General features: G+C 41.4%; 1 protein-coding gene across 12 annotated transcripts in view; it reads left to right on the top strand.

The window, feature by feature from the left end:
* The window catches only part of map2k5 (mitogen-activated protein kinase kinase 5), a 352,983-nt gene that overhangs the window by 147,655 nt on the left and 185,340 nt on the right, over positions 1 to 19,988 (top strand). For all 12 annotated transcript variants that reach the window (XM_068018166.1, XM_068018162.1, XM_068018165.1 and 9 more), the window contains 3 exons: positions 7,130 to 7,198; positions 7,302 to 7,383; positions 9,616 to 9,677. In XM_068018166.1, coding sequence (XP_067874267.1) covers positions 7,130 to 7,198; positions 7,302 to 7,383; positions 9,616 to 9,677 — 213 coding nt within the window. The remainder of the gene's footprint in view (positions 1 to 7,129; positions 7,199 to 7,301; positions 7,384 to 9,615; positions 9,678 to 19,988) is intronic.

Raw genomic sequence — 19,988 nt, 5'->3', positions numbered from 1 at the left:
TACGTGCAGGAGTGGTAATTTTATAAATGTTGATTTGAGCCAGGCACAAACTCTTTTAAAATATTTTAATACATGTTCATTATTCTTTGAAGCTGTTTTAAAGAGCCACGTGGAAATTGTCATAGGGTAAATAAGATTAGAGAGATGAATGCATGGCTCCAAGACTGGTGTAAGAGAAATGGGTACCGCTTTGTGGGGCACTGGCACCAGTACTGGGGAAAGAAGGGGGCTGTACCGGACTTCACCTGAGCTGTGCTGGGACCAGTGTTCTAGCGCATCGTAGAATGAGGGAAATAGAGAGGGTTTTAAGCTTTAAAAAAAATATGGGCGGCACAGTGGCGCAGTGGTTAGCACCGCAGCCTCACAGCTCCAGCGACCCGGGTTCAATTCTGGGTACTGCCTGTGTGGAGTTTGCAAGTTCTCCCTGTGTCTGCGTGGGTTTCCTCCGGGTGCTCCGGTTTCCTCCCACAGCCAAAAAAAGACTTGCAGGTTGATAGGTAAATTGGCCATTATAAATTGCCCCTAGTATAGGTAGGTGGTAGGGGAATATAGGGACAGGTGAGGATGTGGTAGGAATATGGGATTAGTGTAGAGTTAGTATAAATGGGTGGTTAATGGTCAGCACAGACTCGGTGGGCCGAAGGGCCTGTTTCAGTGCTTTATCTCTTTAAAAAAAAATCCTAATAGAGGAGGGAAGGGATTATGGAGGGGAAAATTGAGTAAATTAAAGGGAAATTACACGGCAGTAGATCAAGATAGCATTAAAGGTAATGATAATCAGAATATGGCAGGAAGGGACAGTACTTGTAAACTTAAGAGTGTGCCAGCGGAGAGGGCCAAAGTTTACAAAAACAGTAAAAAAAAAACTGAATTAAGGCATCTGTATCTGAATGCCTGCAGCATTTGCAGTAAAACAGATAAATTGTCAGCTCAAATAGAAATTCATATGTATGACCTGACGGCCATTACAGAGACGTGGCTACATGGAAACCAAAGCTGGGGCCTGAATATCCAAGGGTACGTGACATTCAGGAAGACTGGGTAAACCCAATTAGTACTAATGTTGTGGAGGACAAATTCTTGGAATGTATGCGAGATGGTTTTCTCGAGCAGTACATTGAGGAACCAACTAGGGAATAGGCTATTTTAGATTTAGTATTGTACAATGAAAAAGGACTAATTAATAATCTTATATAGGAGCCTTTAGGAAAGAGTGACCATAATATGAAAGAATTTTACATTAAGTTTGTAGGTGATGTATTTAAATCAGAAACTAGGGTCTTAAATCTAAGCAAAGGAAACTATGTAGGTATGAGGGGCAAATTGGCTATGTGGATTGGGAAACTACATTAAAAGGTATGATGATAGACAGGCAATGGCTAACATTTGAAGAACTAATACATAGTTTACAACAAAAATACATTCCTTTAATGCACAAAAACCAAGCAAGAAAAGTGTTCCAACTGTGGCTAACGAAAGAAATCCAGGATTGTATTGGATCAAAGGAAGAGGCGTATAAAGTTGACAAAAAAATGATAAGCCTGAGGATTGGGAGCGTTTTAGAATTCTGCAAAGGAGGACCAAGGTAAAGATTAAGAAAGTGAAAATAGAATGAGAATAAACTAGCGAGAAACATAAAAACGGACTGTAAGGTGTCGTCGATGATGCTATCAAGCGGCACTTTCTTAGCATTAACCAGCTCATTGACGCTCAGTTTGGGTTCGACCAGGGCCACTCAGCTCCTGGCCTCATTACAGCCTTGGTTAAAACATGGACAAAAGAGCTGAACTCAAGAGGTGAGGTGAGAGTGACTGCCCTTGACATCAAGGCAGCATTTGACCGAGTATGGCATCAAGGAACCCTAGCAAAACTGGAGTCAAAGGGAATTGGAGGCATACTCTCCACTGGTTGGGGTTGTACCTAGCGCAAAGGAAGATGGTTGTGGTTGTTGGAGGTCAATCATCTCCGTCCCAGGACATCGCTACAGGATTCCTCAGGATGGTGTCCGAGGCCCAACCATCTTCAGCTGCTTCATCAATGACCTTCCTTCAATCATTAGGTCAGAAGTGGGGATGTTCGCTGATGATTGCACAGTGTTCAGCACCATTCGCCAGTCCTCAGATACTGAAGCAGTCCTTGTAGAAATGCAGCAAGACCTGGACAATACCCAGGCTTGGGCTGATAAGTGGTAAGTAATATTCATGCCACACAAGTGCCAGGCAATGACCATCTCCAACAAGAGAGAATCTAACCATCTCCCCTTGACAATCAGTGGCATTACAATTGCTGAATCCCCCACTATCAACATGCTGGGGATTACCAGTGACCAGAAACTGAACTGGAGTAGCCATATAAATACCGTGGCTACAAGAACAGGTCAGAGGCTAGGATTCCTGCAGTGAATAACTCACCTCCTGCCTCCCCAAAGTATGTCCACCAACTACAAGGCGCAAGTCAAGAGTGTGATGGAATACTCTCCACTTGCCTGGATTGGTGCAGCTCCAACAACACTCAAGAAGCTCGACACCATCCAGGACAAAGCAGCCCACTTGATTGGCACCCCCATCCACAAACATTCACTCCCTCCACCACTGACGCACAGCGGCAGCAGTGTGTACCATCTACAAGATACACTGCAGCAATGCACCAAGATTCCTTAGATAGCACCTTCCAAACCCGCGACCTCTACCACCTCGAAGGACAAGGGCAGCAGATGCATAGGAACACCGCCATCTGCAAGTTCCCCTCCAAGCCACACACCATCCTGACTTGGAACTATGTTGCTGTTTCTTCACTGTTGAAAATCCTGGAACTCCTTTCCTAACAGCAGGGTGGGTGTATCTACAACACATGGATTGTAGCGGTTCAAGAATGCAGCTCAGCACCACCTTCTCAAGGGCAATTAGGGATGGGCAATAAATGCTGGCCTAGTCAGCGACGCCCACAACCCCCAAAAAAATAGAAAAAAATCTTCTACAGGTATGTAAAAAAGAAAAGATTAGCAGAAACAAATGTGGGTGCATTACAAGCAGAGTCAAGAGAATTTATAATGGAGAATAGGAAATGGCAGAGAAACTAAACAAATACTTTGGGCTGGATTTTACCAGCCCCTCGATGTTGTGGATTGTGGCGGGGAGGCTTGTAAAATACTGCGGGAGCAGCCCGCCACAGCCCACAACGCGGAGAAGGCCCTGCTATTATCGGTGGCAGCGAGGCCTTCATTTAAATAATCAGCTTTATTTAAATCAAATGCAAATTGCCCTACCTGCTTCCGGCGGCCGTCCCATGTTGATTTTACGGCCGCCAGCCACAACCCGTGCACCTTCGGAACTCCATGCGGCATTCCGAGGCGAGACACTAGGGGAGAGGGGGGAAGGACTGAAATTATCAAGGCGGGGTGGGGGGAGTGGCAAAAACATTTCTTCTTGGCTGGGGGATGGTGGGAAGGGGTTTAGGCTCAAAGGGAATAAAGTTCGAGGGAGAAACATCTTGAGTGATAACTCACTTTTTTGGGGAGGGTAGGGCAAAAAACTAATTGCTTATTCATTGGTGGGGGGGGATGGGAGACGGGTTTGCAGGTGTGAACAGATCTTTATTTAAAATCATTAACAAATCGGTCCCTTTAAACATTAAAATTTCATCTAAGACCTTGAAGCCCTTTAAAAATGGCGTCTGCACGATGGTACCGGACGCCGTTGCTGGGAATGTGGTGGCTGCCCCCCTACGTCATCGGGGCATCCGTTCCCTCCCCTCCATTTAAATGAGCCACTGCGCGTAATATCACAAGGGCTCTGCAGCAGCGCTTCCGTGTCAGAAGGCTGCCAACTTCAAAGCATGCCGCCGCAGAGCGCAGCGCGCTGATACAATTCGCAGAGGAATATATTAAAAACCTCCCAGCAATAATGGAGAATCAAGGGACGAGTGTAAACGAGGAACTGCAAAATATTAATATTAGTAAAAAAAAAAGTACTGGAGAAATTAATGGGGCTTAAAGTGGATAAATCCTCTGGACCTGATTATCTACATCCCAGAGTGTTGAAAGAGGTGGCTGTAGAGATAGTAGATGCATTGGTGGTCATCTTTCAAAAATCTATTGACTCTGGTTCCTGCAGCTTGGAAGATGGCAATTGTAACCCCATTATTTAAGAAAGTAGGGAGAGAGAAAACGGGACTGTATAGAGCTGTTAGTCTAATATGAGTCATAGGTAAAATGCTGGAATCTATAACAAAGGATACGATAACAGGACACTTAGAAAATAAAGGTAGGATTAGACAGAGTCAACATGGATTCATGAAAGGGAAATCATGTTCAACAAACCTGTTGGAGTTTCTTGAGGATGTAACAGAATAGAAAAGGGGAACCGGTGGATGTGGTATATTTAGATTTTCAGAAAGCTTTTGATAAGGTCCTACACAGGAGGTTAGTAAACAAACTTAGAGTACGTGGGATTTGGGGGAATATACTGGAATGGTTTGCGAACTAGTTAACGGACAGAAAACAGTAGGAATAAATGGATCATTTTCAGGTTGGCAGGCTGTGACTAATGGGGTACCGCAAGGATCAGTGCTTGGGCCCCAGCTATTCACAATCTATATCAATGATTTGGATGTGGGGATTAAATGTAATATTTCCAAGTTTGCAGATGACACAAAACTAAGTGGAAGTGTGATTTGTATAGAGGATGCAAAGATGCTTCAAGGGGATTTGGAGAGGCTAACCAAGTGGGCAAAAATTTGGCAGATGGAATACAATGTGGAGAAATGTGAGGTTATCCACTTTGGTAGGAAAAACAGAAATACAGAGTACTTCTTAAATCGCGAGAGGCTGGAAAGTGTTGAACTTCAAAGGGACTTGGGTGTCCTTGTTCATGAGTCCCTGAAAGTTAACATGCAGGTACAGCAAGCAATTAAGAAGGCAAATGGTATGTTGACCTTTATTACAAGAGGATTTGAGTATAGGAGTAAAGATGTCTTACTGCAGTTATGTAGAGCCTTGGTGAGACCGCACCTGGAGTATTGTGTGCAATTTTGGTCTCCTTACCTAAGGAAACCTATACTTGCCATAGAGCAGAGTTGTCCAACCTTTTTGCGTGGTGGGGGGGGGTGCACATTACAATTTTTGTCTTACATGGGGGGCTGGTGAGACAACTTCTGAAAGGTAAAGACATTAAAATTTACTATTAATCAAAACAACAAAAAAGGTGCATTTTTGTGAAGAAGTTTTAAATGAGAAGACTAATTTATTGACTTACTTTCTGGTCACTATATTGGACACAGATTTAGTGAGATACCTAGCATTTTTTTGGTTGCACAAGTAGTCAATGTTTGCCTGCACACTTGTTGCAGCGATGCGGAGTATTCTGGATAAATGTCATTCTGTCAGGAGTGATCTTGATCACTCTCTCGCTGCCCCCTCTCTCTCTCTCTCTCTCTCTCTCTCTCTCTCTGTCCCACCCCCCCCATCTCTCTCTCTGTCTCTGTCCCCCCCATATCTCTCGCTCTCTCTCTCCCCCCCATCTCTCTCTCTCTGTCCCCCCCCATCTCTCTCTCTCCCTGTCCCCCCCATCTCTCTCTCTCACTCTCTGTCCCCCCATCTCTCTCTCCCACTCTCTGTCCCCCCATCTCTCTCTCTCATTCTATCCCCCCATATCTCTCTCTCTGCCCCCCCTCTCTCTCTCTCGCTCTCTCTCTGCCCCCTCTCTCTCTCTCTCTCTGCCCATCTCTCTCTGTTCCCTCTCTCTCTGCCTCTGGCCCCTCTCCCTTTTTTCCCTTCTCCCTCTCTCTTTTCCCCTCTCTCTCTCTCTCTTTTCCCCCTTCCCCCTCTCTCACTTTTCTGCTTTTCCCCTCTCTCTTTTCCCCTTTCCCTCTCTCTCTCTTTCCCCTTTCCCTCTCTCTCTCTTTCCCCTTTCCCTCTCTCTCTCTTTCCCCTTTCCCTCTCTCTCTCTTTCCCCTTTCCCTCTCTCTCTCTTTTCCCCTTTCCCTCTCTCTCGTTTCCCCTTTCCCTCTCTCTCTCTTTTCCCCTTTCCCTCTCTCTCTCTTTTCCCCTTTCCCTCTCTCTCTCTTTTCCCCTTTCCCTCTCTCTCTCTTTTCCCCTTTCCCTCTCTCTCTCTTTTCCCCTTTCCCTCTCTCTCTCTCTTTTCCCCTTTCCCTCTCTCTCTCTTTTCTCTTTTCCCTCTCTCTTTTCCCCTTTCCCTCTCTCTCTTTTCCCCTTTCCCTCTCTCTCTCTCTCTTCCCCCCCCTTTCTGTCTCTCTCTTCCCCCCCCCTTTCTGTCTCTCTCTCCCCCCCCCTTTCTCTCTCTCTCTCCCTCCCCCTTTCTCTCTCTCTCTCTCTCTCTCACTCTCTCTCTCCCCCTTTCACACTCTCTCAGCAAAGGTTCATCAAACTAATTCCTGTGATGGAGGGATTGTCCAGTGAGGAAAGATTAAATAGACTGGGCCTTTAATCTCTGAAGTTTAGAAGAATGAGAGATGATCACATTCAAACATGCAAAATTCTTACAGGGCTTGACAGGGTAGATTCAGGAAGGATGTTTCCCCTGGCTGGAGAGTCTAGAAACAGGAGACACAGTCTCAGAATAAGGGGCAGGCTATTTAGGGCAGGCTATTTAGGACTGAGATGAGGAGGAATTTCTTCATTCAGAGGGTGATGAATCTTTGGAATTCTCTGCCCCAGAGGGCTGTGGATGCTCAGTCGTTGTTCAAGACTGAGATCGATAGATTTCTACACATTAAAAACATCAAGGGTTATGGGGATTGCGCAGGAAAATGGTGTTGAAGTAGAAGTTCAGCCATGATCTGTTTGAATGGTGGAGCGGGCTCGAAGGGCTGAATGGCCTATTCCTCCGATTTCTTATGTTTTTATGTTCTTGGTGACCCTCAACTATTGCCTCTTGAGTTGATTTATCTTTTCTATTACTTTTTACAACCTTGATGGTGTCCTGCAAGATAGACCTTAGTTTTTCACTGTGGTTTCTCAATCCGAAAAATAATTCAGTGCTTCCAATTTATGTAGAAATAATCCACTGTTGATTATCGACATGTGCAGCAGCCTGTGTATGTACATAATGTATAAAGTGGCAATATTTAGCCAATTAGCTTATGTCTAACATTTTGTTTTATTTTATTGCAGGTCATTCCCTTAGACATCACATTGGAGCTTCAAAAGCAAATTATGTCAGAGTTAGAAATTCTTTATAAGGTAACTTTCCAGCATTTGACTGCTAATTTTAGCTTTGTTTGAATTGTTTAAATTGTGAGACTGTTTCTTTAAACATCCTTTTTTTGGTTATTCAAATGTTTAGTGTGATTCGTCGTATATAATAGGATTTTATGGCGCATTTTTTGTGGAAAACAGGATATCAATATGTACAGAATTCATGGATGGTGAGTTTGAAGGTTATTTTATACATCAAAATTTTTGTAAGAAACTGAATTGATGAGCTGTCAGGGTTTATTTTGCCCATATGCTGCAAGCTGCTGGGCATCTGCAAATCTGGCTACTTCCATGATATGTTCCTTTCTGTTAGGGTATGTAAATTGAAACTGGAATAAATGAGGACACTTGACAGCTTAGAATGTTTTGGAGAAGAAAAAAAAATCTAACCCCAGAGTCTGTATTGAGACCTACTGCAGAAAAATCTTTCACTTTATCAGCAGTAACTTGTTACACTTAAGCTGCGGGGCTGCTGTGGATTTATCAGTGAATATAGTTAGATTTGATGGCTCTTGAATTATTAGCTGAAACCTGATTTAGGTGGCAAATAGGCAACATTTCAATTTGGAGTATAGCTTAGAGGATTTGTGGGTGTCTTGACAGAATGTTATGCAGTTGCAATGGATTCAAAGCAGACAGTTGGTTCGGGCTACATGAATTTCTGTGCTTAGTATACAAAACAGAAAAGTGAAATATTGAATACCAAAAAATGTTAAATTATTTTCATAAATGATCAGTACAACTGGCTTGTCAATGCATTGTCATATCAAATGAATACAGGTTAAACAGTTAAATTGTTTGGCTTTATCCATTCTTCCATTGGCTGTTTGTGTATTTGTGTCTATGTAAAGCCATAAAGTATTTTCTTTGAGTGCTATTTTCTCGGTGTTTACTATTATGTTGAGAAGGCATTGCCCTGTGCTGGGGCTAGGGTTCCACAGGCATTCATCTAATCTGGTATGGATATGGTTCCACAGGCAGTAACCCACGCTTGGGGATATGGTTCCGCAGGCAGTAAACCATACTCGGGCTGTGATTTCACAGACACTGGGCAACACAGTGGCGCAGTGGTTAGCACCGCAGCCTCACAGCTCCAGCGACCCGGGTTCAGTTCTGGGTACTGCCTGTGCGGAGTTTGCAAGTTCTCCCTGTGACCGCGTGGGTTTCCGCCGGGTGCTCCGGTTTCCTCCCACAGCCAAAGACTTGCAGGTTGATCGGTAAATTGGCCATTGTAAATTGCCCCTAGTGTAGGTAGGTGGTAGGAGAATTGAGGGAAGATGGGGATGTGGTAGGGAATATGGGATTAATGTAGGATTAGTATAAATGGGTGGTTGATGGTTGGCACAGACTCAGTGGGCCGTAGGGCCTGTTTCAGTGCTGTATCTCTCTATATGACTCTATGATGGGGGTATGGTTCCACAGGTGCTGTACATACTGGTGATTTGGTTCCATAGACATTGACTCTTCTTAGGGGTATAGTTCCACAGGTGCTGACACATACGTGAAGTATTGAGCATAACATCACCTTCAAAAGATGGTACTATCACCAATAGCATGTTTACTGGCCCCAGAAATACTAGTGGCAATCGTAAAGACCTGGTAAGAAAATTAAAGTCTTCCAGGGTTGTAAGTCTTCGAAAAAAAATTCTGTTAAGATTATCTTGCAGTGACTCATGCTGCAGGAGTCGGTAGCTAAAGACTAATGTGAAATCAGCTTTAGTTTAAGATGTGATATCCGCCACATTTTCTGCACTGATGATTTATTAAATTCCTACTAGGATGGTTGGTTTGGTAATGCAGTTTGTAATTTTAACTTGAAGCTTTTTAATCCCTTCATTGAGTGAAGTAGATATTTAGAGTAACACAAGTATTTTCCCACCAGCCAAGCATATAGGAATTCTGTTCGTAATGGGTCACTTATCTCGTGCTTATTTCTCCATTGATGAAAATGTCCTGCCTAGTCAGACAGAATTTTAATGGTGCAATTTTTCATGTTATCCGTAACTACTAAGTTGATTGGCAGCACATCCATGGTAAGTTGTGTATGCTTTTATTCAAAGGATAATGATGTAGTAATTTATTTTTTCTTTGCAATTTAAAAGTATAAATAAAACAATATTTCTTAAAGTTTTGCGAATGTCAATTTGTTAGCTGTAATTTGGAGTTTAAAACCTAATTACTATATTCTTTTTAACACTGCATCTGTAGTGTTTTTAAAATGAGTATTATAAGTGCCTTAAGTAATTGGATGTTATATTTGACCTTGAACCAGATTGGGTCCTCCAGTATATTCAGTCAAAAGAGCACAAAAGTATTTTATAGATTATAGTTAATGATTGTAATAATCTTCATTTAATTTGATATGTATTCATGTTTTTCTACTCTATTATAATTTCCTTTAGGAGGTTCTTTGGATGTATATAGAAAAATCCCTGAGCACGTACTGGGAAGAATCTCTGTTGCAGTAAGTTTAAATATTTTTAAAATTAATATCTCAACATTATTTTTGGAAAATATGCATTAAGTGCATTTTGAACAGAATAAATTCAGAAAAAGATCATGACACCAGAAATTAAGCTATTTTGTATATACATATAGTAACACATATACATACTGAAGAATCTTAGATGACAGACACAAATTGCAATTTGCATATTATCACAGCCTAAGGGATGTTTGGAATTGTAGACACGGTTAGCTGGCTAAAGATTACAGGTAGGTCTTGTAAAAGTAATTAGATGTAACACTTCTATAATTTTTGGGCTGGTTGGGAACATTCTAATGGAGTTTGTTTTTAAAACCTTTTATGACTAGGTCTGAACTCTTCATTTACTGAAAGAAGCATAACAGCGGGTATAAGTGCAACTGATCATTGGAGCCTAAATAGATAGTATAATCTTTCATTGGTTGGCTTTACAAGGTGAAATGCACTTGAAGGGTTCTACATTGCAGAGTGTTAGAATGTATGTTTGTGCTTATGATTTGCCACTCTGCATGTTCCCAATCACCCAACCGTGCTGCATGGGGAAGTGCTGAGCAGATGGAAGTCACAGTCAGAGGCCTAGTTATCCTAGGCCACTCAGTCACACTTTGTTCTGGCCAACTGTGGAGTAATATTTATAAAGACCTTTCCCATTAGCCAGAGAGCCGATGGGTATGGAGGGAAAATTAAGAAAAAGTCAACCGTACGCAGTATTCGTTTTGTTATCCTAGCCAATACTCATCCCTCAACCAACAGCAATGAAATAAATTATCTGGTCATTCACATTGTTCTTGGGATCTTGCTGTTTGCAAATTGGCTGCTGCATTTCCTATGTTACAATAGTGACTGCACTTCTAAAGTAATTCATTGGCTGTAAAGCACTTTGTGATGCACCTTGAAAGGTGCTATATAAATGCATGTTTCTTCTTTCTTTTTATCCTCCTCCTCCAAAAGTGTAATATATAGCAGGCTCTGTGCTCTTGTGTATATTTTAATACTCCAGTAATATGGACTTGCGGTCCAAACATCTCTCTGTGTGGGCTGGTTAAGATTTAATCCTCATACTATTTATAACATTTAATGTGCCATAAGATCAGGTGCATAAATTACACCTTCAAGTAGGTTTTTAATAACCTACAAAAAGCTGTGGTATAATTTGGGCATTTGGCAAACCTTGTAAAAATTGCAGGATCAAGATATGGGTTGTTCATACAGTCAGTGAACTCTCAGTCCTCGAGAAGATCTTCATGATATGGATAACTCTCTTGGATTAAACAAATGTAGGCTCATCAGCAGAAAAGCTCTTTTATGGTGTCATTTGGAAAGGAAAAATAAGGCCTATTTCAGCAATCCAGACTTCCCAGTGGGAAAACGCAAAGCGAACGAATGTTGGCAATAGGATTGCAATGCTATAACCTGGATTCTCCAACCCATACTACCTTCCAGCGCTCCTCTCTACTGGCAGTGTGGCAGAAAGCCAGAAATGCCATTTGACCTCTCAAGCTTGTTCTTGGGAAATGATGGTGCTGTGCTGCATCATGGACTCACGTACCATTTCATTTCATGTTGGAGGTGCATAATCAGAGTTTAAAGTAGCAAGAAAGGAATATTCTGTAAAATGCTTCCCTGACATGCTTAACCGGAGCAGGCATTTCACAGGAAATACAGTCCTGTATAAACATAACCTGTTAGCTGAGAAGTGCGGCATTGAAATTGGGATGTGTGGTATTCAGAACAAAGATGAAACCATGAAATTCCTCTGCTTAAATGAAGACACTAGTACATTTAGGCTAACACCTTTGTTAAAACAGGGGGAAAAGGGATTACTTATGAACATTATCAATATTGCAAAACCTAATTTCAATCCAGCATATTTCAATCAAGATTTTGATAAATGCAGGCAGCTTGCTAATCCATATATGGGATCCCTGGCTTCATAAATAGAGGCATAGAGTACAAAAGGAAGGAAATTAGGTTAAACTTTTTATAAAACACTGGTTAGGCCCCAGGTGGAGCATGGTAGCCGATTGAGGGCACTACACTTTTGGAAGGATGTCAAGGCTTTGGAGAGGGTACAAAGGAAATTCATTATAATAGTTCCAGTCACATGGTACCAGAATTCAGTTATGTGGACAGACATGAGAAGCTGGAATTGTTCCCGTGAGAACAAAGAAGGTGAAGGGGAGATTTGATAGTGGTGTTCAAAATCACGAAGGGTTTTGATAAATTGGAAAAGGAAAAACTGTTTACAGTGGCAGAAGGGTCTGTAACCAGAGGACACAGATTTGAGGTAATTGGCAAAAGAAGTAGAGATGACATGAAAAAAAAAGTGTCACAAGTTGTTATCATTGGGAGTGCACTGCCAGAAAGGGTTGTGGAAGTAGATTCAGCAGTAACTTTCAAAAGGAAATCAGATAAATATTTGAAGGGAAAGAATTTGTAGGAAGGAACAGGGGAGTGGACTAATTAGATATTTCTTTCAAAGAGCTGGCACAGGCAGGATGAGTTGAATGGCCTCCTTCTGTGCTGTATCGTTCCATGATACAATGATATAAAAATTCTTGAGACATATCTATTTTCTGTTATCACAGCATACTAATTATTTTATGTTGGGAATACCCAAAGTGTTGCATTAACCCCTACTTCTATTAAATTTAATGGGTAACACTGCCACTTGTAATTCAGTCTTCTCAGAGGTGTTACAAGTCATCCAAGTCCATCTGCCATTTAGTCCATTGCAACATACACAGCTTTAAAAAAATGATCTCCAACTGAGCAAGGCTACAGAAGATATATTAGTGATGCATTAAGAGTCTTGTGTATAGCACATGTACATGTCATGCTTACATCCTGTAACATTTTCATGATCACACTTTGTTTATAACATCCTATTGCTGTACTACAGCATATCTTCCATCTCACCATGAGCAGCATTGGGGGATCTGCTAGTGTTATTTTTTATATATAATATATATATATATTAAATCTCCCATGTTACTGCTAAAGTGTGACAGCTAAAATATAACTAGAATTAAGTGAGAGATTTATGGGAAGTATATGTCTCCGCAAAACTTTTAATATATTATCTTCCCTCCTTCCTCAATCTTAGAACTTGTCCGCTACCTCATGACTTCATGTGCTGCTTGTGTGGATGAATAGCTGTGGTATGCTTATTCTCCAATGCCTGAAGAAATTGTTACAAGAGTTTTGTTTTTGTGTTAAAAGCTTAGAATTTTTTGTGTTTTAAAAAACTGAAGAAAGCATTTTACTCTGTGGGCATTGATTGCCGAAACTTGGTGGGTTTGAACTGAGTGAAATACACGGACTGCAAGGCACCTGTTTTCAAACAACTCAACAGGGGAATGACAGGTCAAGATTTATGATAGTCATGTGACTTGATTGTTGAAGGTTAGTTTCACTTTTGGATTGTGAAAAGACCAGTGAGCTGGACAAGGAGCAAGCAGTTGAAATCTGGCTGTGACTTGCCTGGAGATCAGAGAAAAGACCTCTCTCTGTAAAGGAAGCCTGCATCTCTTGAAAATAAATCCTGCATTTGAAATATGGCTGTGATCTGCCTGGAGATAGAAAAAAGACCCTGGAAAAAGAAGACTTACTTCTCTCAGTTGAGGAAGACTGATTTTCAGAGAAGAAACACCTATATGTCAGAGGTAGCAGATTCCTATTGCCTCCAGTCTTTGAAAAATCCCTTCCTCAAGAGTAGTTCCTGTTGCCTCCTGTGTTTTGGGAGATCCTGAAATCTCAAGAAAGCTTCTATTGCTAGACTGCTGCTTCAGAACTCAAGCAGACCTGTTGCTGCACCTTTGCTGAAAGACCTGCATGATGCCTGCTGCAGACAAATTGACTTGAACTCCTACCCATCGCAGACTGTTCAACAACCTTGCCTGGAGAGACTTCGAGTAGCATCCAAATATTCGACTCTGGGACACCTCACCATACCGAAAACATCCTACTAGAACGTGATAGATTAAATAATTTTTTTCCCCCTTTTTATTCCTAGGAAACAGCTGTAAACCAAAAAAAAACCTTTTCCCCCAGTTAACTAATTTTTGAATATATTTGTGTGTGCATGAGGGCTAGGAAGAATGAGTTTGAAAAAATCTTTTCACTTATAGATTTATCTCATTATTGTTTAAGACTTAATATTTCTTTTCTAATAAATAATTAATGTTGTTGTTTAAAGAAACCTAGTTTGGTGTGCTTTATTCTGGGGTACAAATAATGTCTAATTTGGCTACTCTTTGGTAGGTGGAAAACTTTCTTGATATGTTGTGACCTGTGGAGTAGTGGGACTGAATTAACAGTGCATTACTCCCGCCTTGGTTGTAACAAAATATAAAGTATGTACTTGTTGTATTACTGAGTCCTGCCAGTAACTAGTGATTGCAATGGCATGTTTCAAGGAGTTTTATGGCTATGATTTTGATGTGCATTTGATTTTGAGGCACTGCGTTGATTGCAGCCAATGTAGGATCTAATCCACCATCAGACCTTGGCCTTAGGCAGGTCTCATTCCTGTTGGCACAGTTGAAAGCCGTAGTAGATTAGCAAAAGTTACATTTGAATTTTTAGTACAATATTCGTGATGAGAGCAATAAGCAAATGCCCTTAAAATCAAGAATGTCAGAGTGACCTAGTGGTGTAGGATATCTTTTGCTCGCACCCTCTAATCAACTTTATCTTGAAGAAATTCAGTTGAAATAATCCTGCATTCAAATTCTTTTAATTTCCCTCATTACTGAAATTTTATCGCAGTACTTTCTTACTCCTCATCTTGATTCTCAGTCTATCCTGATCACACCTTTGATTGCTGGATGGTTGCATTTACCATTAAGAAACAGATCTAAAGCACAGCTGGATAGACCATTGAAAAGGGATACTACATTTGAAAAGTAATGTATATGAGCATCTCAGACTAATAGTTCTATCAATGACCACTAATCAGGACCACCGAAGTCTTGCTCAGGGATAAAGATCTTAAATTAGCAGGTAATTACATGAGTTGGGTTTTTTTTTTCTAAAATCGTTAACAAAAATATTTCAATCAAATTACTTGTACTGCACCAGAGTATGTCTCCCATGTATGTTTTCTTATTTAAACTATTTTTGTGGTATATTTAACAAGACAACTTTGAGACTTTTTTCAATAGTGCACATAGTGAAAATATATCTTCAGAACAAATTGGTTAAGAAAAATGAAATGAGCAAAGTTTTGGTATCCTGTTGATGGCTTTTCTTTAATTTCGCAGTTTTTAAAAAAAATTATTCTTTTTAACAGAAATTGATGTGATCATTCATAGGATGGGGAAAAACCCTGCAATTGAGAGCACTTAATTATAGGTTGCATTTTTTTCCACTTTGCCAGTCTTATTCTGACATTCATTATCCCTTGTAGTGACAATTAATTTAAATCCAAGTGATCAAACATCGACAGCTATTAGTCTCAGTTCAGACCTTCATTTTTGCAAAGTCCTGTAATTATCTTTGGAAACTGCCCAGGGCAATGGAGCTTCCCTTTGAATATTGGCTTCTATCAGTAAATTGGTCATGATTTGCTTGTTACTGCAGTAATTTAATGTATAATTTTAAGAGATCTTATATTTGCACAGCCAAAATGAAAGTATTTAAATACACATTGATTGTAGAGTGGGCAAGCAAAAGTTTTAGCATCAATGCGAGTCAACAATTACTAACTCAGCATATGCACACTTAAGCATTTTTAGGTCAACTTTTTGTTTTTTAAGATGCTACTGTTATTTTCATATTCTTTTATGACAAAGCTGCATCTTTGGACAGTTTTGCAGTGCTCATTGCGTTCATGCAACTGTAGCTCATGCTACAGAGTTGTGAGCCATCAGGTGATTGGAAGGTTTTTGTAAAAGATCTTTATGATGTCAAAGCTCTATATTTTATTCTGTGCTCCCCTCCACCTCCCCACCCCCCGTTCTTACTGTATTCATGACCATTTTGCTTCTGAGCACCCTACCCACCCCATGTTATAAAAATTTCACAGACCTGCACCCCCCACAACATAAGTATTTTTCTATATAAAAATTAGTTATACAAATAAGCATACATGTTTATTATTTTTGTTTTATTGATGTGAAACTTGTTGCTGGTGGTGAGCAACAATTCTGTCAAGATGTGGAGATATCCTTGACAAGCACACGCCCGTGTCACAGGAACACAGGAACAGGAGTAGGCCATTCAGCCCATCGAGTCTGTTCCGCCATTCACTTAGATCATGGTTGATCATCTACCTTAACACCACTTTCCATGCCATCTCCATAACCCTTGATGTCATTTGTCTCCAGAAGTCTATCGATTTCAGTCCTGAACATGCTCAGTGATTGAGCTTCCACAGCCCTCTGGGTTAGAGAATTCCAAAGATTCACCAAAGAAATTCCTCCTCATCTCAGTCTTAAATGGCTTACCCTTATTGTGAGATTATGTCCCCGGTTGTAGGCTCACCAATCACTCATGGTCAGTATACATCCTGGTTCAGTACTTTGTTTGCATTGATACCAGTGCTGAAAATCCAGCTTCTCAGAAGTAGGTTGTACTAAATGTACCAACACTTTAAGTGCTGCTGAAGAAGCAATATTGTATTCATCGGAGCATTGACACCAGCTGCTGCCAGTAGCAGAACCCCCTCTGTAACTAAACTTCTACCCCAGACGCACCGATTATTCAAACACGACCATCAGCTTATGCCATCCTGAGCTTGGGGGATAGGGAGGAAAGTTAGGAGAGAATGGTAATAAATCAAACATCATACAGCCATAAAATAACATTTTATCATTGGATCTCAGCAGTGTACAATGTATTTAAATATTGTCAGCACTTTAATTTTAATGTTGAACTTTGTAAATGGATTGCTAGCTCATGAGAAAGAGGTTTGAGGTTAGGTGGGTCACATGACAGGTGATGACTGTGATGATTGGCGATTAGAAGTCGGTAAGTTCTGAGTCGATTCAATGGTGAAATTGTTGGTGTTGGGAGAAGCTGCGGGGTGGCAGTGGTCCTCTTGAAACCTTCTTGTGGGCCCCCAGTTGCATACCACAACTGATCTTTTAACCATCATTAACCTCTTTTGAAATAGCCAAATGAAACAGATTTTATGAAATATGTTAATGACACAATTTTTGAATAAAAGATGCACAAACAAATTGTATATGTCTTCTGAGAGTGCAAGAGAATTTCTGCTGACCATTGCTGGTTATTTTGAGTTATTTGTCCTTTCGATGTCAAATATATTAACAGGAAAGTTTCAATAATATAAATTTCCTTTTTGAAATTTGAGAATGGGCTTTTTATTATGTTCATATATTAAATTTTAAACTTTCATATATTTAAAATAAAATTTGCAAAGTTTGGGAGCAGCATTTCCTTACAAACTCTGGCCATTCCTGAAACAAATGCTGTGTTTGGCACCGCACTGATTTTTTTTTTTAGGGTTAATGATATAGCCCAGCATGACATTGTTATGCAGGTGCTCCATTCTTAAAATGTTTTGAGGACTTGTGTTAACGATTATGGATGTTGGTTCATTTGGAAAACTGAAAAGATTCCATGGATTTTTTTTTTACATGGGTCACTGGGAAGACACTTGAGCTTTGTGTTTAAAAACAATCCTATACTGGATGTCACATGCCTAAAGCTAAATCAACAACAGAAGCCTTGGTGGCCAGCAGAGTGATTTACAGAGAAGTGACATGTCAAGATTTATGGTGGTCAGGAGGTTTTGACTTGCTGTTGGTGTATGGACTGTTTTGAAGGCAGTTGGATTTGTAGCCTGCTGAAAGAAACACCCAGCTCATCTTTTTCCACCTCTCTAAAGAACCCTACAATTCCAGTGTGTGATTGCTAAAACCCCTGATGCTGCATTTCTCCTGAGAAGCTCCTGGAAAACCTGCCAGATTAATTCTCGATGGAAAGAAAACTGCTCCAGAAAAGATCCCAGTGACCCATCTCCTGGACACCAGACCAAAGGGCAACTGATATCCTTCATATCTTTTCTTTCCTTCAAGAATTAACATGTATTTGGCTAAATTTCTTTTTAGTCTTTTTGTAAAGTGAATCTTTGCAGAGAAAACCTCTATTTTTATTTTAATCGGTGTGTGTGAGCATGTGTGTTGGGTATTTAGAAGGAATATCCATTTACATTCATATTTGAAACTGTGTGTTAATACTTTGCATCTTTACTGGATAAGTCTTGTTTTATAATAAACTGATAATTTTGTTTATTAAAGAAACATGGTTGGTGTATTTTATTCTGGGATAGAGTAGAGTCTATCATTGACCATATCAGTAACTCTCTCTTTGGCCTCCTTGTCTCGAGAGACAATGGGTAAGTGCCTAGAGGTGGTCAATGGTTTGTGGAGCAACGCCTGGAGTGGCTATAAAGGCCAATTCTAGAGTGACAGACTCTTCCACAGGTGCTGTAGTTAAAATGGTTGTCGGGGCTGTTACACAGTTGGCTCTGTCCTTGCACTTCTGTCTTTTTCCCTGCCAACTGCTAAGTCTCTTCGACTCGCCACTCTTTAGCCCCGCCTTTATGGCTGCCCGCCAGCTCTGGCGATCGCTGGCAACTGACTCCCACGACTTGTGGTCAATGTCACAGGACGTCATGTCACGTTTGCAGACGTCTTTAAAGCGGAGACATGGATGGCTGGTGGACCTGATAGCAGTGACAAGCTCGCTGTACAATGCGTCCTTGGGGATTCTGCCATCTTCCATGCGGCTCACATGGCCAAGCATCTCGGGCGCCGCTGGCTCAGTAGGGTGTATATGCTGGGCATGTTGACCGCCTTGAGGACTTCTGTGTTGGAGATACGGTCCTGCCACCTGATGCCAAGGATTCTCCGGAGGCAGCGAAGATGGAATGAGTCGAGTCGTCGCTCTTGGCTGACGTACATTGTCCAGGCCTCGCTGCCGTAGAGCAAGGTACTGAGGACACAGGCTTGAAACACTCGGACTTTTGTGTTCCGTGTCAGTGTGCCATTTTCCCACACCCTCTTGGCCAGTCTGGACATAGTAGTGGAAGCCTTTCCCATGCGCTTGTTGATTTCTGCATCAAGAGACAGGTTACTGGTGATAGTTGAGACCAGGTAAGTGAACTCTTGAACCACTTCCAGAGCATGGTCGCCGATATTGATGGATGGAGCATTTCTGACGTCCTGTCCCATGACGTTTGTTTTTGTGGGGCTGATGGTTGGGCCAAATTTGTTGCAGGCAGCCGCAATCCTGTCGATGAGTCTCTGCAGACACTCTTCAGTGTGGGATGTTAATGCAGCATCGTTAGAAAAGAGGAGTTCCCTGACGAGGACTTTCCGTACTTTGGTCTTCGCTCTAAGACGGCCAAGGTTGAACAACCTGCCATCTGATCTTATGTGGAGGAAAATTCCTTCTTCTGAAGACTTGAATGCATGTGAGAGCAGCAGATCCCAAACAGTGTGGGTGCGAGAACTCAGCCCTGTTTCACGCCACTCAGGATAGGAAAGGGGTCTGATGAGGCACCGCTATGCTGAATTGTGCCTTTCATATTGTCATGGAATAAGGTGATGATACTTAGTAGCTTTGGTGGACATCCGATCTTTGCTAGTAGTCTGAAAAGACCACGTCTGCTGACCAGGTCAAAGGCTTTGGTGAGATCTATGAAAGCAACGTAGAGGGGCATCTGTTCGTGGCATTTCTCCTGTAGCTAGCGAAGGGAGAACAGCATGTAAATGATGGATCTCTCTGCTTGATAGCCTCGGTAGACACGCTCAGCCAGCTTCTGGAGTCTGTTTAAAATGACTCGAGCGAAGACTTTCCCCACTATGCTGAGCAGGGAGATTCCATGGTAGTTGTTTTAGTCACCGCGGTCACCCTTGTTCTTATAAAGGGTGATGATATTGACATCCCGCATGTCCTGTGGTACTGCTTCCTCATCCCAGCACAGGCAAAGCAGTTCATGAAGTGCTGAGAGTATAGCAGGCTTGGTACTCTTGATTATTTCAGGGGTAATGCCATCCTTTCCAGGGGCTTTTCCACTGGCGAGAGAATCAGTGGCATCACTGAGTTCCAATTTTGTTGGCTGTTCGTCCAGCTCATCCATGACTGGCAGAGACTGGACTGCATTACCCAGTAACTGGGTAAACATTTAAATATATCTTGTGACCGTAGGAGAAGTGAAACTAAAGAAAGACAGTGCACTCCTCCCGTCTCGGTCGTAACAACATCATATGACACATTCTGCAAATTTCTAAAGTTATCACTTGTATTATGATTTAC

The sequence above is a fragment of the Heterodontus francisci genome, chromosome 38, assembly GCF_036365525.1.
Source record: "Heterodontus francisci isolate sHetFra1 chromosome 38, sHetFra1.hap1, whole genome shotgun sequence".
Lineage (NCBI taxonomy): Eukaryota > Metazoa > Chordata > Chondrichthyes > Heterodontiformes > Heterodontidae > Heterodontus > Heterodontus francisci.
The sequence above is the reverse complement of the archived record's forward strand: the minus strand, read 5'-3'. Positions and strand labels throughout refer to the sequence as shown.